At 40.7% G+C, this 24,923-nt stretch overlaps 1 protein-coding gene across 14 annotated transcripts in view; it reads left to right on the forward strand.

The window, feature by feature from the left end:
• DNM3 (dynamin 3) overlaps window positions 1-24,923 on the forward strand; it is a 178,725-nt gene that overhangs the window by 121,932 nt on the left and 31,870 nt on the right. For 9 of the 14 annotated variants that reach the window (XM_065072196.1, XM_065072187.1, XM_065072194.1 and 6 more), the window contains 2 exons: window positions 642-753; window positions 4,727-4,738. In XM_065072196.1, coding sequence (XP_064928268.1) covers window positions 642-753; window positions 4,727-4,738 — 124 coding nt within the window. The remainder of the gene's footprint in view (window positions 1-641; window positions 754-4,726; window positions 4,739-24,923) is intronic. The other 5 variants (XM_065072198.1, XM_065072191.1, XM_065072197.1 and 2 more) reach the window with 1 other exon arrangement.

Below are 24,923 nucleotides of genomic sequence, written 5' to 3' on the forward strand. Positions count from 1 at the left end.
TATTATGTATTTTTCCTCGTTTCTCTTTTCTTCCATTAAGTGATTCCCTATATTTATCTAGTTCTATGAATTACCTGCAAAAGGTGTCATTTAAACAACGTGTTCCAGTTTTCTTGCTATGACGGCAGACATCAGAGGTTTGTTTAAAATATTTGATTCTCATGGTTTTATTTCCCTTTTTACTGGTCATGTCTAAAAGCTAAAAAGCATATATAATGCACTGAAAGGACTTAACATGGGAAAAACTTGCGTCATTAATTATTTTGATAATTATTGGTTACAGCAGCAATCAGTCACCAGGCGTGCACTTTTGTTGGCATGTCTTATGTGTTTGTCCTCTGCATCACAACAGCTTTTTATTTTTCTAAAAGAGTTCCATTTTGGCTAAAGCTGGAAAATTGATTGTAAGTAGTTTCATGGTGCTTTCAGATGATTATTATTTCCAGAGCTGTGTTGTAGCATTCTTAGATATTTTTAAGTACTCCATGTAATTATTAAACAAGCACCTGTCCCATAAACTCTGTTGTCCAAAACAATTACCAAGTAATTTCTGATCCGAAAGTATTTTTAATTTAAAATGCTGTGTGCATGATATGAAGTAGTAAAATGCTAGTTTTACAATGTGGTGCTCTTTGTTCCAGGAATGTTTACAAGGATTACCGTTTCCTTGAGCTAGCCTGTGACTCCCAAGAGGAGGTGGATAGCTGGAAGGCCTCTCTGCTACGAGCCGGTGTCTATCCTGATAAATCCTCAGTAAGTTAAACAGCTCACTAGTTTTCCAGTAGCTGCTCTGTTTGAGTCAGAAAAAAACAATTTGTATGTCTGCAGATATCCCAAGAAATTGTAGCCTTTTCATTGTACTCTTCCATGGTGATTTTGAAATATTCATAACAGAATATTTTAAGATGAATTAATGCATCAAACCTCAATGTTAAAAAACCCGAACAACCAAACCTTCCAAAAAATTATTAATTGGACCTGTGTAGTAAAAGCATCAAGCGATTTGACGTTTCCTGGGCTTCATTGTTTCTATTAATGTCTCTGAAGGTAAAGATGTGCTTTGAAGAGTTTACTCCATCAAGCTCTGTATTACAGAACTGACAGCAGCATTCCAGGCAATCATGTCTATTTATTTTACAGATTCACTGCATGGTTTTTGTGTATGAAACACATGCTAAACCTTTCCAAAGGCAGTTTTATTCAGCTAATCGTCATGTGGAGCAAATTGAGCAGGATACTGTAAAAAAACTCTATTAATTTAACAGAAAAGACAGAAAGTCAACAAGCAGAATATGTCCAACTACCATTTCGTATTTTTTGGACTTGGCTATTTTGATATTTAATATCAAGTGAAGGTTTGAGGAGATGTATCCAGAGAGAAGGCTGACTAGCGAAAATACCCGTGATTTGAGCTTTTGAAAGTTTCTCTAATGCATACTTCACCTTTCTTTAGTAAGTCTGCTGGTCCACTATATTCCTTCAGCAGAAGATCTATTCTGAGGAATGATGCTTTGATTTTGATGGAATTCGTTCTTCTTCATGCTTGCTCTCCTTGGGAAGGCCAGGTCCCTTGAGTCCAGAGTCTTGTGCTGCTTTCTATCTCTTCATCTTTCTCTTCCTCGTATTTCCCTTATGCTTCTGATACATCCATAGCTTCCAGTATAATTCTGTCTACATCTCCTCCAGCTGCTGTTTATGCGAACAACCCTCAGCTTCCTCTCTTCATGCCAAGTTGCAAGGCTACCGTCAAAAGATGAATGAGAGAATCCTTGATATGCTGGATTCTCTTAGTATTATAGGAGTAAACAGTGATGATGATGATAATGATGGTGATTTTTTTTTTTTTTTTTTTTTTTTTTTTTTTAAGAATAGTTCAAATACAAATTTATCAGGAGACCTACCAGGTATCTGAGACTTCACCTTTAAAAAAAAAAAAAAAAAATTGGTGATTCTTCAGTATGTTGCGTGTCCCTGTAGATAAATTCCTACCTAAGACCATCAGAAGTCATTTTATAAGGATTAGTTATGAGGGTTACCTAAATAATTACTCGCAACCAAACACTGTATTGTTTGTTGTGGTTTCTGCTTGTTTGTTGTGTGTTTAATTTTTTTGTTTGGTTGGTTGGGTTTTTTTAATTTCTTGCTTAAGTTTTAATAATGATATAAAAAAAAGCCTGTGGCTGCCTCTGCTTTAATCTTGTGTTCTGTGGCATGTTTATCATATTTATATATCTGTTAATTTATCATTAAACAAGACAGACTAGTTGGATTTCTAAAACTTCTGTTCTGCCTTCCTGTCTCTCCCTGCCCCCTAAAAATATTTTGTATTCAAAATATGTTTATAAAGAATTATTGGTTTTGTTTAAAGTTGGTCTGTCAAAGGAGTATTAGACACAAGATGAGAGACTTCCTTGACCGAAAGAAGGAAGCCAAAATTCAGTTCTCCTTTGAGCTAGAATTATCTTTACTTTGCAAAAAGAGTCAATATCATTGTTCCAAACCCCTGTAGTTTGAAATTCACCCAGGAGTCTATCATACTGTTCAGGAAAGATGCTTGATGCTACTCTAGTCTTGTAAAGCACATTGTTCCTACAGGGCTGGGGGTCCAAACGTGAGCTGCAAGTCCGGTGTTGAAGTTTTGAATTTTGTAAAGCAAAAGGTACCTGGGAAGTTTCAGTGGAACTTCAATAAAAATCAGCAGCATTTCATTAAAATCCTGTGCATACTCCTCAAGTTTCACACCTTCCTCTGACAATATGAAATAGTTTTAGAGACACCCTCCCGGTCTTTTATTCTCCTTCGAAGATTTAGAGACCATGTTTTTATGTAAAAGAGATTGCCAGAAAGTGGCAGCAACTTGCGTTTACTTCAGTGCTTCCCCACAGCTTTGCAACCCCCGAGTTGAAAAGGCAAAGAGGTGCCCTAGCCCCTGCCCACACCCCCCTTTCTCGCTCCTTTTCATGTGCAAGTCACAGCTGGTAACTCTGAGTAGCCAAGGTTTGGCACCAGGAGTAGAAAAATGGCTGCTTAGAAATGAAAAATAGATTAATGGTGCTGTAAACCTGGAGCGCTGCAGTGGTGAAATGGCCTGCTTTCTGTAACTGCCAGAGCAGCGTGCGCAGCCTGGAATTTGAAAGCGAAGCTGTGTGCTTTCATTAAGGGCTGCTGCCTGCGTACAAGGACGCTGATGGAAAACCCAGCGCAGTTGCCCCTAGCTGGGTTCCTTCTTCGGTGGCAGGAAAAACAGGAATTTGTCGCTGAATTGAAGACGTTTGTTCTGAATTCTCACCAGGGGCAAATCAAGGGAAAATCTCCCAAATAAGAATATTAATTTTTCTGTTTTTTTTTTTTTTTTTTTTTTTTTTAGTAGCTTTACTTAGAATTGTATGATTACAGTGGTAATGGGGCTCGATACTTATTACCCCTAATATGAACTCTCTAGTACTAACTCAATGCTGTAAGTGAAGTCCAAAGTTGTCTATTTTTTAATTATTCTTACTGCCTAAACAAGTGTCGTTAAGATATTAAAAATTAAGGCCGGATACCAACCTATTCCTCCATTTCCTTACCTCCTTTTGCCTGCCTTCCCTGGCCTTCTGCACATGGAGATGCACACTCACTTTCATATATTCATGCTCTTGTTAACTATCTTTAGTCACCCCTCAAAGTTGCTCTATGAGCCCCCAAATTCTTTTGCAATTTCCAAAGTCACCTCCTTCCCCCAGGAGATTTGCTTTTGTCAGGACGTGAGCTTTGACAGCCACCCAGATAGCAATGAATCGGTGTTTTTATTTTTCCAACGCATATGCAAGTCAGCTTGCTTGCTATAAATCACACTGTGGCCAGTTCACTTTGAAAGGGAATATCCATTTACCAGCTGACTTTACTGCTGGGTCTCTGGACCAACGCATCCAAACCCCTCCTTTCTTAAAAAATGACAACTTTGTGACTAACCTTTCCAGACTGTATTTCTCAACTGTAGGCTGGTGTTTATTTTGGCTGACTTCCCACTGTATAATACACACTGTTCATGCCAGCTCATGGCAAAACTCACAATTAAAAAAAAAAATTAAAAATAGCACAGATGATTGTTGTAACTTGCTCTGCACACTTTACCTTGTTAGCACCCTCCATTCCTTTTCCCCCTCCCCTAGTGCCATCTCGTCCTTGTTTTTATTACTAATTGAAAAGTTAAATATTTGCTTTTTAAAAAGCATTTGGATCGTGAAGCTTCCCATTCACTGGCATGTCGTCGGCAGTGGCTGTCACGCGAGGGTAAGCAGACATGTGCAGTGGGTCGCTTTGTGTACTGGAAGTTCGGTGTGACCAACACACGGAAATCCCTCTGGCTCCCCTCCCATCCCCAGATCATTTTAGGCCTCACTTTCTTCTCACTTCTGTTAGTGTCCACTGGCTTCCCAGGAGCTGCTCCTCATTTACACTGGAAGAAGCAAAAGTGGAGTCAGAATGTTTGCGTAGAGAAGAAATTTTGAAAAACAGCGTGAATTTTCAACTTTGCCGAACATTTCAAATCCTTTGTGAATGTCCTGTGCTCCCTGGCAGCCATCTCATTAAGGAATTCAGTGGCTGTTCTTTGAGTCAGTTCCTCATTTGGTTTGAGCTCCTTCCAGAACTGTACTAGTTAGACTGAATGTGTGTAAAATAAATGTATCTAATATTTCTTTTTTTTTTTTCCCCTCTTTCCTCCTTGCTGCATCCTGCAAAGGGGAACAACAGAGTAAGTTGCTTGTCCTTTTACAAAATCCTTTTGTATCCTGTCTCAAGGGTTTTGTCAGGAATATTGGTTTCTCTTTTGGTTCACACAGCTATTGCCTGCATGCTCTTAACAGCAAACTCCGATTAAATATGTGGGCGCAAAAGTGTCTTCTAGAAAACTGTTAATGGCTCTTTGTTTTAATTTTGGGGAAGAAGATGTGCTAAGTGTTGCTGAGTGTTGTTTTTTAAAGCAGTTCAGTAAGAATGATACTATAAAACGGTATTGGGACCAAAGATTGTGAAGGTATAGTAATAAAGACCTTCTGAGGAAAGGTTACTACAGTCTGATGAAACTCATTACAGCTGGATTTTTTGACCATACATCAAAGCTTGTATTAATGGGCAGTTATAAAAACCCGGCACTAAAGTCTTAAATAACAGATTTGCTGGCGTTGTTGGCTAAGCTGAACTAGATCAGTGTACTGGCTTTGAAGGTGCCTTAAAATGGATGGAGGAGGGTGGGGTCAACATTTGCCTTGGCTTCTAGACCCTTGATGTGTTCCAGCTGGACAGCAGCAGAAGGGTGTGGGGTGTGGAGAGGGAGACTGAAAATATGCATGGTAGGTTTTTTTCAAAGTAAGCAGCACATAAAAAGGCAGTTTTGCTGATGTTGGTCTGATAAACTAATAATCAAGCTGTTCCCAGGCTTAGTACTTTTTTTTTTTTTTTAATGCTGTTTTTACTGAGCTTAAGAATGGAAATTGCACATCTCACACTTTGGAATACGATGCAGAGAGAGTTTGTCATACCATGGAAAGAAATTACACAGCTTTTGTGCTTTTTTTTCCCCCTTCCTGTTTTGGTATATTAACCCTTAGGAAGATGTATGTGGAGCATCAAAAGATGCTTCATAGCAAATATTTAAAGTAGCCCTTGAAATATGGCCTGTAGCATCTCATTGTGAGCTTGAAGCATTTCTGGGGTATTTGGGAAAGACTCACATTGGTTTCAAATGTCCTGAAGGTTGGGGAATTTTGTCTTTTCTTAATTTTTGTAGTCTTAATCATTTTTTGACTCCTCCTGTCTCTGTAGTAGCTGGACTCAGGAGCACCAAAAATCTTCCATTTTGTTGGCCTGCCCGAGAGAAAGGGCTCTTAGTGTTGGTTGCAGGGGGGGGTTAATAGAAGTGGTGTATTGATGGCATGGAGAGAGAAACTTTGCATAGGAGGTGGTGTGAAATGTAAATGTTAACTGTGTATGCTTAAATGTCAAGGTAATGTTTCTAATGTTTCTTTACGATATGCTGACTTACAGCTTTGCTGCTGCACTGGATGCTGATCTGATCTCCAGAGGAGAGAGGTTGGACTGTCAAGGGAAATGGGGGCAGATGGGGCACCAAAGTGCTCCTGGGCCTGACAGAAACAGAGCCCGGAGGTCTGGAGTCGCATGGACCAGCTCTGTTCTCCAGAGACCTGGGCTGTGGGGCACCCCAGGAGGTCACGACCAGTAGCATCTAACATAGAGTTAATTGCTAGCACGAGGCAGGATACTTATTTATAAGTACAGAAGAAACCTTTGAGTTTTGAGGATTGGTGGAGCTGTGAGCTTTCCTTTCTCTCTGCACAAAGGGCAGTTTTTGCTGTAGGTTCAGAAGAACTCTCCATCTGGCCTGGGCTGTCAGCCAGAAGCAAACTCCAGAAGAAAGCTCTATGAAAACCATCCTGATCTTTCTCTCTTTCATTGTAAGAATTCTTGTGTCCTTCATCTGTGTTCCCCCCATGTCTCGCACAGGTCATTTGGGCTGGATACTGGAGGTTCCATTATCCAAGTTAGATGTGTAACATTAACCTGCAGCTGCCTGCCAGGGCTCAAACCCTTTCTGCGCTTAGTGGCATGGGAAATGAAATGGGCAAATCTGAGAGGTGACATGGGAGTTTTTGAGAAGGGGCTGAGGGAAGAGTGGCAGATTGAGGATAATGGTGGTTTCTCAAAGCTGCATAATCCTTCCTTACTGTGCAGCTGCAGATTTAGTGGGTACGTAGCAGAGCTGTAAGCCTCCTACTAGTGCTGCCTGTTGTGGCATTCGTACTGTGGATCACATCGTACGCATGTGTGTGAAGATCCTGTACCCACCCATTCATTCAGATTATGGCTGTGTTTATACCTCTGCATTTAGCTTTGCGCTCTTACATTTACAAAAGTTAAAATAAACATTGGAGTAATGAGTTCCTAAGAAAAGGGGGGGGAAGGGAAGTGAAGAGGGTTTATAATTGTCAGTGGACTACTATCATTTTTATTTTTACTTGTTATTGTTGTACAATCATTAACATAAGTGAGATTTCTCACATGGTTGAAGATAAATATATCTTCAAAAGCTTTGTTGGATAAAATCTGTAAAAGGGTTGTGCAGAATGAGGTAATGGAGACCTACCTCATTCAACAAGCACATGTTGGCAAGCCCCATCTTACTAATATTAAAACTGAACTCTGTTCAGCAGCCTTGTCCCGAGGCAGGAGGAGTGGAGAATGCACAAAGCTGTGCGGAGCATTGTAGCTTCAGGCCAGGTGCTGGAGGCACAGTAGCTGTGCATCGTCATCAGCCTCACTTAAAAACAAACAGACAAACAAAATTCCCCCCAACAGGCCTCCAGAGCTTGCTGTTTGAAAACAACAGCAAAACCCATAGCATTCTCATGAAATCCGTTTTCATTATGCTTCTGACATTGTTAGGTTAAAAGATTAGATAGATGCTGTGGCCTTATAAAATTTTTATTCCAAATCCTTAAGGCATTTGAGCAGCAGAGCAACAAGAAAACCCCAAATCCCAAAGTGACACTTTTTAATATAAAGAATTCACCTTTCCTTTGTCATGCTTAGCACTGAGCCAGCTAATTATTTCTGCTTAATTTGAAAGATCAAATCCTTTAATGCTGAGATCAGACTTGAGAAAATTCAACTTGGAAAAAACAAATCTGATCAAATTTATTTTTGTGGATAAAGTTACTACAAATTCCTATCTTCTAATTATTTTTCTTTACTATGCTTACTGATACCCTTTCCAGAGCATGTAGAACTAAGTATATAAACCATATATTTGCATCTCAGTTAATGGAGTTGTCACAGTGTGGATAATACTGCACATGTGAACATTCATTGAATATAAAGTCAGTTAGTCTAATCTAGTTCAAATTTTCTCTCAAGAAAAACAGAATTCCTTTTGAAAGGAGAAGGAAAATACTCTCCCTGCCAGGTCAGTTTGTATGTTATTTCTTAAAATACTTCTTGGTGACATATTAATTTCTTAGATTTAAGTATATATATTTTTTTCCTTTATTTTTTTTCTTTCTCCTTTTCTTGGGGGAAGGAGTAGTTTTACTAAACCCAGATTCCAGATCATATACTTCATTAAGAAGACCAGGTGTCCTACTGTCTCTTGAGACAGTCCTTGAAAATGGAAACTTTGTGAAGCCAGAGTACTCGTTCTACCTATATACATGACAGCAGCTCTCTCAGTTCATCTGTTTCCTGCTTGGCTGTTGACATGTCAATGCAGATACAGTGCCAGGAGCCATATGTATCTTTACATTGTAATAAGGCTCTGATCCTCTCTTTTCGAAGTTGACCATGTTTCTGAAGGGGCTTCAGTTACCTCCCAGACATGGACTCTGACTCAGGCAGTTACTGGCTGTGGTGATGCTCTGTCAGTGCCCCAGCCAGATTCAAACTGAAAATGGTTCTGCTCTGGGATTGCTAAAATCCATGTTCGAGTCAAGTTCCTAAACTAGAAAAAGTTTGTGTTAAAAAGCAAACTGTGCTGATATGTCAGAGGGTAAAATGGTGTAGACAGAAGTGTAAACTGTGCATTTATTGGTTTTACTTCCCTTTTCTCTTAAAAAAACCAAAACAAACAAAAACCTAATATATTTTGGAAAAGGAAGGCATTGAATCCTAGGAAAAGAACAATCCACTCCAGTTACGACTAAAATTGGATTCAGGCCAGCTAGTTTTAAAAATAACTTTTAAATGAAGAAGTATTGCTTCAAAATAAAAATGGAAAAATGCCATAATTTTATAGACAGTGTTTCAGTCCTTGCTTTGAACAGATGAATTGTATTTTATAACAAAGTCACGGTGTAAAGGAGCAGACCAAGCGAGTGAGTGTGCATGCGCACACATGCTGGGTCAAAAGCCGTCCAAAATCTGGGGAGGAAAGGAAATGGCAGGCTGGATTTCAGTCCCTTTCTTGCTGCCTCGCCGTTTCAAGGACGTGAAAACACGTTTCAGATTAAAAACTCTCTTCTTCTTCTCATAAATATTTACTAGTTCAAAGAACAACTAGATGCAACCTTGTTCCCTTGGTGTTCCCTGAGAAACAGAGCAGCCCTGATTTATATTCTTGTAAGAGAAAAATAATTGCTGTCACGAGAGAGTTAAAATTGTACAGGGAAAGAGAGATTCATAGTGTTGCATCAGTTGCTCTGACTGTAACAAGATGCAGGCTGACGGGCTGAGTGATTTCAAAACCAGTCCCGGCGAAGCTGCTGACTGCCTATCAGGGGTCGGGGCTTCAATAGCTGTCACAGGGTTTTACATTTCTGCTATTAAATGGGACTGCTGACATTAAGCAAACTCCAGGAAATTTAGAAACGGGCAAACATTTCTGTAGTGTATTCATGGTGGGCTTTTTACAGTGCTTTTGGTGAAGAATCTGCATATTGAAAATATTTTAAAATTCTTCATTCTTTATGGCACAGCTAATTTTTGCATGACTCCTACTCTAATGAAATATTTAATTGAAGCTCTACCGAAAGGTGAAAACTCTCTGGTTGTAACATTTCAGATCATGGAGCCTGGACATATAGTGAGCTTTGCCATGGGGAAAGCAGTGAAGGTGGCCACCCTCTAAGGATGCTTTCCCAACCCTGCTCAACAAGTGCTGAGGGTTGGCTGGCAGAGCGAAAGGTGCTTCTGGACTCTCCTGCACCAGCTTGTGCTACAAAGGTCCTTTAAAGTCCAGGCTGCTATTCATACCTGCAGCTGGAGTTCCTGTGTCTCCAGGTCTCAGAGTAGCTGCAGTCAAGAAGGTCTGGTTACTACGGGGTCACCCACCACGGGGACCAAACAGAAGGCAAAACACACTCACGGGTATCATGGGACTTTGAGACAATCCTAAAATATCTTCCTGGTCTTCCAAGTCAGTAATTGCACAAAAACCTACTTGTGAGTAATAACTGGGAGTAAATAAAAATTTGAAAGATTTTTTTCCTGCCAAAAATGTCAGCAGGCTCACCCTTCCATAGCATGTACAGTGTAACAGGAAATGTAGTCACTGGACATGAGGGTGGAGGGCAGCTGGTGAACGGCCAGATACTTCTTTTTCATTTACAAGGGAAAACAAGATGATCAGGAGAAACTGAGTGCTACTTTCCCTGACTCTGTTTTAGACAAGAACTAAGATATGCGATGTCTAGTCTGATCCATAGTTCATCCTGTATTTCTTTAACCTATCCTACCTATCTTATTTGTGGAAATAGGTTTACAATTACTCTTCATCTGCTGAGTCAGACTCAACTCCCATGTTCTGCACATAAAATCCTCCATTCTGGAGCTGCATTTTCTGGAGCTTCATGTAACTCTCCTTCTATGATGTCATACATTCATGTTCTGTGGTCACTGCTCAGGTCCTGTCCCACCTGTTTCCCAGCTCCATTGTGGCCTTTGATTGACTGATGTCTTCCCCGTCTTTCTCTGTTTGTTGATTTTATGATGCTTTATGTAATGACTATGACAATTTTGGAGAACTGGGATTTTCCACCAGGAAAAGGTGTCTGGGGTGTTTTATCTGGTGGATTCTTGGGTGACTTTCCTACTCCTGTTCCTGCAGTTGAGAAACAAGTGGTCTTACTCTGTTTCCTTCACATTCTCTCTCTTTTAAACCTAACCTCTGCTTTCCCCGTTTTATAATCAAATAAATTGTAATTCAATGAGAGTATTAGATATCATTGAATGTGCCACCAAGTTCAAATAAAGTGTGAAATTATTTGGGTAGGTGTAAGCCCTGTGGTGGGTAGATACAAAGTTACCATGAACTGTTACACAAGGTGTCAGGCCTATATTAGACCATTTAAATAGCAGATATTCAAACTTTTTAGTCATATTTGTTGCACAGTATTATCCTGACCTGTTCAACAGCTGGGTTTCTGCACTGGGTGGCAGAATATCTGAGGGCATTGAGGGAAATCAGGTAAAGGAATGAACCTAGAGTATGGAAGATCAAGTCCATGAGAAAAATTTATCTTATGCAATGTAATTTGGCATTCAGTCATAGCTGGGTTTAAAGCTCTGCTTGGTTTGCAGACCTAGATATTTTCCAGTGGAAGCAGAAGATCCCCATGTAGTGAAGAGAAGCTTTTCCAATCACAGGCCAGTTGTCCTCAGCTGTGTTCTGCAGATACAGCATAGAAATAGTCTGTAGTTGCTCAGGACCACTACTTGGAAACAACTGCTTTACCTTAATTCTAAATTATAGTTATTAAAGTTTATCTGGCTGATTCAGATAGTGAATTCTCAGAAGCGCTGTGAGCTAGATTTTCCTTAGCTCTGCTGTGAGCCTGTTTATCCACTTTTGAAACTGCGTACAGTCAGGCATCCTCAAATAGCTCAACCTCTCTTCCAGCCTCTCCTTTTGCAAACACTCAGGAGATGTGAAGTTTTCATGCCAGCTCTGTGCACCAAGGAGCTCTATGGGCATAATTCCTTGCTGTCCTGAAGCTGAGGACTTCAGTGTAGGTGATGATCTGACTCCATGAACAATGACACCAGCAGGCAGCTTTAAATGTGTTGGTGTCTGGAGCTATGGGATTATACATGAACCAAAGTTGGTATATTTGTATGTGGGACAGTGTATATGTCTGTATGTGTGTACAAGTAACCAATGCCTTATGCAAACATGAATTCTTACCCTCATTAGTAGGACTTCTTTACTTGTAGAGCAATGGCTTCTGGTTAAGGGCTCACTCCTGACTGGAATGGTAAAACTAAGGTTGACAGCAAGAACAAAATACAGCATTGTCTGCAGTCCTTAACACCATCTGCGTTTCCCTTGGTATGGTGAAAATCAGAACTCTTGCCTTAGGAAGCTCATTCTTCACTTGTCTTCAATAGCTTGAAACCACCAACTCTCTCTCTATGCTCTTTCCTTTATACTGCTCTACAGGAAATATCTATTAACCTGATGAGTGAATGTACATGCTCAGAAATTGCTTAATTGCAACCAATCGAGGTCCTGGAAAGGCTGGAATATGGGCATGCTGAAGTCAATGGCATCAACTTCCAGAGGGTTAGAATTTCACCCATTGTGAGTGGATGTGTTGCCCTTAGTATTGTATGTTTTTAGGGGACTCTTGTTTGTTTGTTTTTGGTATTTTTTTTCCCATGCTTTCTGTAATCTGATTAGAGTTATGCTAAAATAAAGTTCTCCTTTCCTAGAACCAGTCCTGGCATTGTCTGACTGGGGCTGTGATTTCTGCCCTGTGTCATATTTCTTTTATTTAGTTCCATCTTATTTGTACAGTTTCTTTTGTAAGCCACAGCATGATGCCTTTCCAGCAGCTGTTGTTAATATTATGAATAGATACTATTTGTCTAGAAGCTGCAGTTGTGGACCAGGATCCTGTTTTACAAACTTAGAGCAAAAACATGGTTCCTTGCAGTCAAAGAATGGCATGAGAGAATTGACGTGTAATTAGGGAACAGTGTCTTGTGTGTGTTTTTTGTTAAAGGCTTGTCACTAGCCATTGAGTACCTCTGGAAACAGGGTCTTGAGGCAAACTACCTGTCGTTGATGTGACTAGCACAGGTCATGGGATTTAGGATTATTTTGTTACTAATCAATGCTGTAAAGAAGGACCATGACTTTTTTCACAGGAGCTCTCTCTTCAAGCCTGGGAAGACAGTATTACGAGTGGTTTGGAGCAGGTTTGGTGAGATCTTTCATTTTTTAAGAACACCTCACTCCAACATCTCTGGAGTGTGCAGGGACTTCTTTCTTCCTTTCTTTTAAGAACAAGTGGCGATTAATCCTCCTGTTCTGCTTATTTACCACACTCTCTTCAGTTCTTCTCTAAAATTTGATACTAGTTCATTTGAGTGTCCTTCCTTGCCTGGTTGAAACATCTCAGCTTAAAGTAGGATTGGAAATTTGCTCAAGTGGTTTTGTTGGGTCAGTTGTTCCAGCAATTTAAAATCAGTGATCCTTGTGAAGTAGCTTAGTTGTAAGCATACATAGGAAGCTCTCCATGCTTTTGTTGGTTTAACCAAGGAGGAGAAGAAAAACTTTGGAAAATTAAAATTGTTGTTTCAGAGGATTATACCCAAGACAGAATAAATGTGTGTCTGTGTTTTTGCTTGGGTATGCTGAATGGGTTGCCTTTAATGTACACAAGTATCAACACTTTCCCATCAAAATTTAGATATTTTCTGATGGGATCCCATTGGGGAATTGCAAGTATCTCTAGGGATCTGTGTCTAGAATGATCTGTGATTGTTCCTTCCAAGTCCGGATCTAATGACTGTAGACCCCTTCAGTCTCCCTTCCTAGACAGCAGGTCCTTGGAAGCAGAGCTCAGCTGTCTTGTGTGCCAGGTTCCCAGGTAATAATCTATTAGCAACATAACAGTAAAGCAAGGATACTCAAATTTACAATGAAGTACCTAAATACACTTATCCGGTAAGACTCAGGAATGTGGCCGTTCCATGGAAAATAAAAGGATGCAGCCCTTCTCAGTATGACCTGTTCCTCTTTTGTGCATTGCTGTGTTTCCAGGCAAAGTCGTTCCTGCCTGTGGTCTTTCTAGTTGAATCTTCCTTTTCAGGTATTGGGATGGTTTACTTGACCTAGAAGATGCTCCTGTTTTAAAGCAGTTACTTATATCTCACTTGCAGTTGGTTTTTGGTTGTTTTTTTTTTTTCTGTGCGAAGCCCTTGCATCTTCAGTGTTGATGACCTTTAGGCTGCTCTTTCATAGCTTTTTATGAAATATATTTCATCATATACAGAGGAGCCATTAAGCTAGCTATCAGAGTTTACAGATAATCACAAATACCTGAAAGACTGTCAAAAATAACCCGTTCCTTCCAAATTCAACCCCCAATTGACAATGGAAAATTACAGTTCAAATATCAGTGATGCTACCTCTTTTGTTGCCGAGTGTTTTGGTAAAAACACTGCTTTACTATGGTAACTCCACTATCCCTTGGGAATTACTCTTCAGTGCTTCCAACCTTCAGTTTCCTTCTTGACAGGTTTCTGGCTATATCCTGAAAAACTTCTGAAGTCTACTATAGGTCTACAGCAGCTGAAAATATGGCGAGCAGCACAAACTGAAACACGTTATGTTTGGTATGAAGAGAAATAACTTTGGGCAGGGGAGGTTTCCAGTGCAAATTAAAATGTTCACATCCACACATAACAAACTGAAAACTCATTAGAGAAGTAAAATTACTAAGAACTTGGTACCAAGTTTCCACTCTGTCCTCCTGGACATCTGCAAAAACTAAGCTGCTTTGCTACAGAACGTTAAGCTCTGCTTGACACAGAATGCTTTTGTTAATATTCCTACCTGGAATCTCCAACAGTAGAGTTTTTTAGTCAGTCCAAGTTCAGGCGTCACGGTGTTCAGATCTGGTCATTTGTTTGGAAACCACTGTGGTTTCTCTTATTTTTCTGAACTTTACCGAGTTTAAAGCCTCTTTGCTGGAAACACACAACATGCTTCCAATGTTGTGCTAAAAAGAAAGGAAGAAAGGAAGGAAAGAAAGAAAATTAAAATTAAAGGAAAAATCCCTCCGAGCCAAAGAAGTTATACATTGCAAGTTAAATCCCTCCCTTCTTTGGACAGAGTACTATTTCTTCCACAGCCTGCTGTGTGTCTGATAACATACTCCAGAGAGGCTGTGCGTGCAGCGAGCTTTTCATTCAGATTCTTTGGGCGCAGTATGGCAGGATATTTGAATCTGTAGCATCTAGTTATAAAAGCTGCAGACTGTATTGAAATCCAAGCATTTATATATCTTGAGAGTACAACTGCCTGTAGTCAACAGAGTACTCCTCTCCAGTGCTGTAACAAAAAGCATTTTCTCACATGTTTTCCCAGTTTGCATTAGACATGTCATACACGAGCTGGAATATGATGCAGACTTTGTAAGCAGCCACGGCAGTTCTTGCTGGGTTTTGGGCTTCCCAAAGAGAACTGTGCTCTGTAGGTTGTTCAGCTGCCAAAGGTTTTATCATGTGGACGAAGTATCGTAACGGAACAGACAACACCATCTTCATGTGTTTTAGATGTGTTATTTACTGGGGTTTCCCTGAAGAAAGCTTAAGGATTCTTTCCTTGTGAGTCACTAACCAAGTGATTGTTTTTATACAAACTTTCCTTCAGCTGGTTAGTGTTGGAACACGGTGTCTTCTTCTCCTTCTGGGGTCTGACTTTTCTTTTAATTTCTTTTAATAGTTGTTCCAGCAGCCAACAGGATGATGGTTTGAACCTTGTGGCCTTCCCCCGCGCCCTCTCAGAGTTCCATAGTCTTGAAAATCACTGGTCGAGCCAGCACAAGCGCTGGTGGCAATCGTTATTTGTGTGTAATTCCACTTTTCAGCTTCTGCCTTGTGGTGCTTTTTCAGCTCTGCACCTTACTTGCGGCTTAGGGAGAATGTGCTGTTGACATTAGCCAAACTGGAGTTTGCATTTTATGTGCTGAAATTACAACAAAAATTTGATATTTTACTTCAGTGGCATAAAGGTTAAAAGCTGTAAAGTGCTGTGTTTCCATAATGGAAATCACTGAAGCTGGAGAGACACATGCCCTCTCTTACATACCCCTGAATCCTTTCCCACCCTCTTTCGGTGGCTGCTGTGGAGTCTTCTTTTGCCAGCAGAGTGGTGCAGAGTCACTTTTAATTACCTCCTTCCACAGCTTTTGATTTCAAGCCCAACTGATGGCGCCAGGGGCTGAACCACAGGGAGGTCTCCAGGCAAGTCCTGCCGCTGTCAGGCAGCCTTGCCAGGCAGATGCTATACAGCCCGCTGCATTTCCTTGCGGTGTTTTTGTTATTACATTTTAATTTTTTAGCCCGAGACAGGAACTCTCTTAAAATCTAGTAACCGTAATGTGCCTGTATGTGTGAAGTTAAAGGTTATGGTCACTAACTTCTCTTCCACTCCCTGATGTCACTTTAGATATTTATATTCTGTGTGTACATGTATGTAATGATATGTATGTTTGACTTCACAGGTAACATATCCTGTGTGTACAGATTTGTTAAAATACATGACATTATTTTAAGCCAGTAAGTATGCACAGTTCTTTGAGTCTTTTTCATAACCCAAGCTTGGATTTCTTTATTTTTACAGGAACAGGAATGGTTTAGCTGGAATGAAAATGTTCATTCCACTGCCTCGTTAGCTACAGGCAATCTTCAGTTGAAGCCTAGCCCATATTCACGCTAAAGCTCTAATAGTTTGACTATTAATCAACATGTAGGATGAATTTCTGGGGCTGAGAGCGCTTGTCTGCATGCCTGTAATTTAAGCTGAATGCTTTTTTTTTTTCCTTAGGAAAGGAAGGTAGCAAGAAAATAAATTATATTTGAAAGAGTTCACCTCCCTTTTCACCCCCTTTTACCATTCTCCTTCTGATAAACACCCCAAGGTTTTCACTGGACAGAGATGGAGATTTAGCTGGAGTAGCAGATCTTCAAATGTGTAATGTGATCCTCCAATAATTCTAAAGCAGCCTAATTCTAAAGCAATAATTCTAAAGCAAACCTGTTAGATGAGACTAGTCGCTGACACCGGTGATTGTCTCAGGTGTGATGCTTAGTACCGAGGGTCCAGTCCCAACTTGCTTCTGTCAATTTAAATGTTCATTTTTAGGGTCTCAGATAAAGCTTTTCCTTCCCTTCTTCATTACAAGGAAGCTGTATCCAGCAGCTCATGTGGTAACAGGAGCGTTAAGATCTTTAGTCAGCTGTTTACCTGCCTTTTCAGCTGCCTGCTTTTTCCACACAAGGCTCACACGCTCTTGCCAAGTTGGATGAAAGCTTCTGGAAGGTGACAAGTGAACCCGTGACAGTTTCCATTTGCTCCTCCTGCTGTTCAGGTCACTCACTCTTTAAGACCAGGCCCCTCTCCTCCCTGCATACAAGCCGGTAGAAGGTGAAGAGTCCCAGGACTGATCCTTCAGTTCAGAAACAGGAGTGGGAAAATCATGCTTGGAAAGGCAGGAGTTATTTCCTTACACCACACCTCTACTCTAGTCTCACCACTAGATCGCTCTGCACTGACCTGTGGACCGTGCAGTGCTTCTCCAGCCCCCTCTGAAGAAAGTGGTCAAACAACAGCCTCCATGCCCAGTGGCTTCTTAAGAAAAGTCTTTTTCAAAGGCCACATTCTTCTTTTCCCAGACCTAGGAAGCAGAAGGAGCAGCTTTGGGTCGATCAGTGCAGAGACTACTAACCAAATATCTTCACTCTTTCCTCCCAGATATACTCCCCAGCTTAATGGGAGAGCTGATGCTGAGCCCCTTCCAGCTCGGAGGCAGGGGACCCTTCATTGGAACATGAACAAGGACCTTGTCGGGGAGGAAGGAAGAGAGCCTTGTGGTTTATATAAGTTACGGAGCTATTTCAATTTAACTGCCTAGGGCTCTCAAAGACTGCAGTGCTCTAGCCTGTGGAGGCTGAAAAGCAGTTTCAATGCTATTGTGTTAAAATCCTCTTGTTCTGGCCATGCAGTTTCATTTGGCTCTTAAGGAAATAGTGCAGCAACCCTGGAGACAAGGGAAATGAAAAAAATGTTATTTCACCAAAAGTCATATTCCTCTTCCATCAGCAAACCTGACAAGATTGCACCAGTACTGTACAAAAGGGTGATACCTCTACTGGACTTGCATTGCTCGTAACAGAGACTACTAATGCCTTTGGTCTTTTCATGGTCACATTATACCAGTGTCTCAGAATTATCTGGTCCTTAGTTAGAGGTGTCTGAATTTTCTTTTCCTTTGTTATTGCTAGCTGATGAGCTCCTGGTCCAGCACAGCAGCTGTCATTAGCCTGTTACCATAAAACTATTATTATATCCTGTTTCTGGTTTTCCAATCCTTGAAGTTATCTGTGTCTTCCAGGACATTGTTCAATCCTCACTGTGTTGAGAGTACCTCACAATTTTGTGTTATGGGCAGAAACAAATTTAACTAGCAAGTTCATGCTAATTTGTTTAAGTAAAACCAATCCATTGGACACTTCAGTGAAATCCTTCAAGGCTGCTTGTTCCTCTTCCCATGTTATCATTATCTGTTGTTATCATTATCTGCTAGGCAGTTTTTTTACTGTACCATTCTTTCATTAATATCCATCTTTATAAACTTAATTGCCAGTCTCCTAAGGGTTTCACTTTGCTGAACCAAAGATCTGTCAAGTTGCTCTTAGTCAGAAAATCAGTGAACTTACTGAGTCTGGCATGCTCTGACATATTTCTTCGGTTTTTCGTTTTTCTTTTTTCTTATATTTTATTTGAAGTTTTTCTTTAGAAACACTTTCAAAAGCCTTGCAGACAGTAAGGTTTCAACTAAAAAGCCTATACTTGCATCATTTTTCTTCCCGTTTTGTTGTGTGTGGGCACTGCACTTGCTGTTCCACAGACCCAAATACTATGCTGATACCTTCATACTGTGATTTTGCACCCACCCGATGGTAGCAGGAACCGTTGCATTACTGGGAGCTGTTAACTGGATATGGGTGTATATCAGCGTTACTTTTAGGATATTCTGCACAATGTGTCTTTTTTCAGAGCAGCTGTTTATTCCCTCATTGATTCCCTTCACATCTCCTATCCTGGTTAGGAAAGGATGATAGTAATACAGTAAATTTTGTTTCACCTGAGACAGTTGCTACAAGAGTACAGGAACTCTTGTCTGTGAAAACTTGGCAGCCAAAATACTTTGCTCTGAGGAACCCAATGGAAATCATCTTGTCAAACAGCAAGCTTCAGGGCTGATGACTCGGATTTTCCCCAGCTCTGGTCTGGATGTCAAGAAGCTGCCTGTGACAGCCATGAGGAGCTGAAAGCAGTAATTCATGCTCCTGCAACACAATGTTTTCTCCTTTGGTGTTATCAGTAAGCTGCACCCCAAAGTACAGCGTATGATTCCAGACCATGGTCTTCCCTCCGTGTCTCCTTTGCTTCTTGTGGGGCCACTGGCTGGTTTTCCTTTTCAGGTCTTTTCACTTTTATATTGGTTCAGTTCCCATTCCTCTTCCAACCGCATAATCGTGTTCCCTCAGGCTAGTTGACCTGTTAGTGCATGTTGTGCATAAGCCTTCTCTTCCTCCAGCCATGGTTGTTCACAGTTCACGTGAACCTTGATTCACATCATTGTACACTTTCTTGCCAATAACCAAATGCACAAATGCATGGTATCCCTGTGTGGGTGTAAAGAGGTACACACATTTGTACACATCCAAATTTAAATTGTGCTGGTTTATACTGAGGTTATGTTTCTGTCTAATTCTAGAGAGTATTAGGCAGAAATGAAAATTGTTTAATGTGAAATATGTAATTATCAATTGAAAAATCCGCACCATCTCAGATGCCTTGTCAACGCTTTGTGTCTCAAAATGTGTAGTATCCAGACAACTCTGTTGTTAACCTTTTCCAGTCCATGTTGAACATGTGAAAAATCAGTCCTTTTTTGTGTTTGCATGGGATCTTTGTTTGTTGTGATTAATGGTCCACTAACAGTCTCCAATACAAGTTCAGGGCAACGTACAAAGTGTCTTTGATGCCAGACGTTCTACAGTGCTGTGCAGAAACTAAAGCTAATAGTCATAAGCCTGAGAGGACTGGAATGTTTTCAATTTACTTTTAAACAAATGACTTTATTGTGCTATTCTCACATGGGAGTAAATTCCACAGCCTTAGTGCTGCATTAAACAAAACTTTTTTTACCTGCTTATTTCTGTTTATACTTGGAGATAAGAAATAAAGCTTGGCTAGGGATTGGAGGGAATAGGACAGGACTATTAAACTCGGTGGGAATTTTGTCAGGGGCTTTGCTGGGAGCAGAGTGGGATGCAGGAGTAAAGGATGTAGGTGAAGGATGATTTGTGGTGCAGAGCAGAGTTCAGGAATTCTGTGTGCCTGGAAAACAAACTCATGAAGGGCACCTGTAGGAAAAGCTTTAAAACTGGCTTTGCTGCCCCTGAAATGTAAGGAAGCGGTTGTTGTAGTCTGAGTAAATGCTGGTGGATATTGGGAGGAAGATGCCTAGTGATGGCAGCTGGAGATGGATAAAGCCCAACTCCTGAAAGGAACAATTCTCAAGTAAGTCATGGGTGTCTGTAGCCACATAAGAATGACATCTCTTGACCTCACCATATTGCTCTTGTAAAGATTTTCAGACCCAAGATGGAGAAGTTTTGAAAGAATGAGTCTTTAATGCTTATAGGGTGATCTAATACAATAGATTTACAAAAACATGAAACACTTGCAAAATGCCTAGGTAAGGAACATAGATGTATTTAGTATTGCTCCAAGTGGGAGATGCTCTAATGCTAGTAAGTGCGTTGTAGTCTTCTGATATGTACAATACAGAACCCATTCCAGTAAAGCCTTGTGATCAAAACATGAGTGTATGTTAATTACTAACAGAACTAAGAACAGTGAGGTTGTTTTATTTTTTAACTGCTCAACTAGGCCTTTTTTGTACTAAACCTTTTTTTACAAGGCTTTTTTTTTTGTGTATGTTATGTGGTTTTATTGCTTTATAAATCTATAAGCAATCAATAAAAGGTTTGAGTTATGTTTTAATGAATGTTTTTACTTTTATTTTGGCCATCTACAATTCACGAGTATTCTATGGTACGCGCCACTGCATGGAAATCCAAATGAAAAAAATATGACAAGTTTAGGTCGTGCTTAGATAAATGCAATTGAAGAAAATGGACAAATAAATCCACTCACCTGAAAAGGGCTTTAGAGCCTTTTGTCTTGCACTGATGTTTCTAACCACTGCCTGATCTTTTCCAAAGCAATAGCTTTCTTTTGCTCATCTCTGTGCCTTGGCTTCCCATAAAGCCTTACCTCAGCTACAAATTGAACAATATAAGTGATGCAAATCATTTTTCAGTGGCCTCAAAGCCTTTGCTGCCACTGATCTGGCCTCCAGAGGAACAGAAGCTTAAAGAATTATAGGGAGAAGAGTCTCAGAGATATTTCCATTTTGATTTGTAAGGCAGGGAAAGTCTCTCCAGTTCATTTCTCCTCACTTGGTAGTTTTCTTCCTTTTTCAAGGAAAAAAAAAAAAAAAAAAGGTGTATGTATATCATTACTGGGAAGAAACCAGTGTGTGTATAGAGGGCAGCTGTTATACAGCCAAATGCTGCCATGAGTCAAAACTGAGATGAGGAGCATTACTTGGCAGGGCTGGGAAGACTGTGCCAGCTCTTTCCCAGGTGATGCCTGGATATAGTTTATTTCCATGAGCAGAACAATGATTTTGTTACAAATCTGGATTTTCTAAAAAGTATTTCTAAAACATGTTTTAAGAGTCATTGTAAAGCCCCTCTCTCTGCAGTGGGGAAGAAACTGTGTAGAAGAAGGCGGGCTCATGTCTGCATAAACAGGCTGAAGGTTCCTGGGCAGCAGCAGCAATTCTCCATCCTGCCCCCCAGCAGTGATCTCCCTGGGCAGTGCCAGCAGGTGCACAGCTGCCGTCTTCAAATGGGAAACGAGACTGCAGAGAGGGAATATTGCCAGGGCCTGAGCCTGGTTTAGCTTTCCAGACTGGGTAGAGTAAGGGGCAATTATGTATATTTGTCTTAAGATTCTTCAAACTATCTCTGTAACCAGCTCACTTCCTGCCCATCTGGAAAGGCAAGTCCCTCCCTTGCAAAATGTCTTGGGGAAAGAGAGGAGGAGGGAACAGGCTGCTTCAGTGGAAGCATCTCATCCTCTTTGTCTCCCAAATGCCTGTACAGTAGGGCTATAACCTGTGCTTAAAGGTGGCTCCCTGGGGGGGCCCAGTTTGGCAGACAGACTGGTAGGGAACGCGTGCTCTGAAGCCAGAGGGTGTCTCAAATGAAATGGTATTTGAATCTCACCATGGAGGTTGTAATAATCCATGAGTCTTAATATGACCGTAAGGCTATAAATTCAGGGATTTTGACCTCAGCGTCTCTGAGCGTGTTTAAAAATAGCTCACCCATCCTCATTTTATCACTTCATATACTCTGACACAATTTTGGAACCTACCTCCATCTCATCTAGCAGGGGAACACTATAATTAAGAATCAGTTTTGAAAGGCTGTTCTCCCTTAGCTTAAGGCAGAATAAGGCTTTATGTATTTTGCAAGAGATTATAAACAATTCATCTGCTAAAATTAGCAGTAAAAAGGGAGCCCCAGTTCTTTCCTGTGCTGTGGTTTGTACCACAAAGACTTAGTGTTTTTAAATCATGACAGAGCTCTCTAAAAACCTTGAAAGCATATTATGTATGTGTCACTTTGGCTCAGTTAGGGATAGTCTCACCTCTAAGCCAGAAGGCCATGGGTTCAGATTCTATGCCCGCCCTTGCATTTAGCTGTCTCACAGTAATTTTATTACAGAAAACATTTTAAAATAGAACCGTGGGGGAAGAAGTGTGAAACTTTTGTACCTGTAACTGTGCTGTGAGACATTCAGTCATTGGGACGATGAGTTAAACCACTGCTCTTACTACCTGATTTGCTCAGCAGACATAAACTCTCTAAAAAGAGAGGGGCTATCCCTATTGCACTGTGTCACTTTTCTCTCTGCTTCACAAAAAAAAGTTCTAATCCTTGGGACTGTGTGTGCGTGTGAGTTACTGATCCCTGTCTGAAAGAAGTCTGCATTTTCATTGTGCTGCCCCAAGGACAGGGTTCCTGGGCTGTACATTGCTGTGCAAGAGCTGAGAGCTGTTTTAACTTCCCCACAGAGAGGAGATCAGAGTGATTTAAGGTTTAAACTTTCTAATTTCATTTTGGTTTGTCCCAACAAGCATGTGGTCTTATAACATGAAGTGTTTATGTTTGTTGCTTATTAACTTAACAGAATCACCCTGTTTTTTAAATACAATTTGCTTTTATTTTAGGGAGGCAAAAAAAAATCTTATTTTCTACTGGTTTTGTAGAATACTTAGAAGGATTTTGGCATATTATGCAAAATGGAAGCCATGTTGTGAAGCAGTATCTAATTCTGTTTGGTCCAGGATTATGTGCAGCATAGTTACACCTCATTTCTTCCCCCAAAGATAATTTTACCCAATAATTTTCAATTTCTGTTCTTGTGGCATGAATCCAAAATGCTCTTGGATGGGTGATTTTCTTTTATTTAGGAATATTTGTTACACTTCAGTAAAGTTTTCAAATTCCTCTTCTGATCTGTTTTGAGGCTTTTCTGCCACAGGAATGTTAAAGGTCAAATTTTTACTTGCAAAGTTAAAAAAAGTTCTGAAATGGGGAATATGGATGGTGGTGTTTGGTGATGCTCTATGGGGGTAAGAGCTCCTGCCAGAATTTGTAGACCACTGTCACTCTGCCTGACAGAGGGCTTATGAAAAATGCATTAACGTGTATAAGAACTTTGAATCTTAGGACTTGAATTATCAAATGAAATGTTTTGATGAGAGCTCTGGCCAAGATATGTTTGGCATATGACTAACATCTGGGAAAGGTAGATTTATCTACATAAGATGCTGGTGGTTCTTGTGTGTCCACTTGCTAAATTAGATTAAACACATTCCTGTTATTAATTTCTTTTCAGATAAGCAGTTACTGGGGTGCTGCAGAGACTATGAGAATTGGGGCAGGAGAAGGGGGGATAATCCGTCTTGTCGTGGCAGGAATGTTGGCTCATTTAGTCACATCTGGGATGCGGGTGGGGTGGTCTGTGCAAGGCTTGAGTTTGGTAATGGTCTGTCAAAAACAGGGGTAAATGGTGGGCTAGCCAGCTAGCCTGTGAGGGGGGTGTCCACAAGACAGATTTCTCTACTGAGATGTGGTCCTTGTTGGGAGAAAAAGATTGAGAATCTTTCCTGTAGAGCCTGGCTTAACAGTATTGACTGAATGCAAGGCAGAGGGGAAAGGAAATGGTGCTGCTCTGGAGCACAGGGATCTGACTGTGTGAAATCAGTGTGGGTGCTATTAAAATGCCATCTTCGTCTCCCTTCCTCTTTCCTTCCTCCCTCCCTCCCCCTCTGCTGTCAGCCTGGCTGAGGAAAAGTCAAATAACGAACGACTGTGTTCCTTGGCATCACAACTGCAATTTCCCTTTAGGGGCTTCAAACTTGAGAATGGGAGGCTTTAAATCTTGCTGATTCGTGCTATTCCAGCAAGCATATGTGTGAGGAGAAAGAACAATGCCAGTTCAAAACAGAAATCACAAGTGAGAAATCATTGCTGCTAAATCAGGTGTTGTAGGGGCCAGTGGAAAAATCAGACACTAAGAAAAGTAGGAAATTGCATTGTTTAGAGCTGGAAAGGTTAATAAGAATGAATTAGAAACTGTTTTCTGTGTATTCAGCCCCAAAGGATTTGAGCAAAGTTAGAGGGATTTATTTACTGATTATCCAGACTATACAACTGGCAATAAGATTAAGTGAGGAATTTTGGAACATGCTGACATTTCTTATTTGCATCATTTACTATGGAGATCATTTGTCGGTACTGCACTGAGTTTGTGGTGAACCAGGGCTTAGTCTGGCCCAGCAGAGACGGATCTGGTACTTCTCATGGCTCGAGGGATGTGGGGGTGAAAACAGTTTAACGTCCTCTTCTGCGTCTCAGAGAGGAAACATCAAGTTTGTCTAGGTGCTTATCAGAGGAGAATTTCAGAGTATTTTCCTTGACATCATTAATTATGGAAAAGAGTGCAGTGATAGGTGACACATTGCATTAGATCAACTAAAATAAAAGACAAGGCTGTAATTTATAGAGCCCCTGCACTGAACGCAGTACAGAGCTCCCCCAGTACAAGGCCCCCTCCCAGTCCAGAGCTTCACGCTGCCCTTCTCGTCCCTCTTCAAACTTCTTTAAATCAGGCTGGTGGGTATTGAAAAGTTACCATCTGAGCTGGAGGAAGTGAAGAGGGATCATGGGACAGAGCTTAGTACAACATCTAGAAAAACAGTTGT

This window comes from Columba livia, chromosome 8, assembly GCF_036013475.1.
Source record: "Columba livia isolate bColLiv1 breed racing homer chromosome 8, bColLiv1.pat.W.v2, whole genome shotgun sequence".
Taxonomy (NCBI): domain Eukaryota; kingdom Metazoa; phylum Chordata; class Aves; order Columbiformes; family Columbidae; genus Columba; species Columba livia.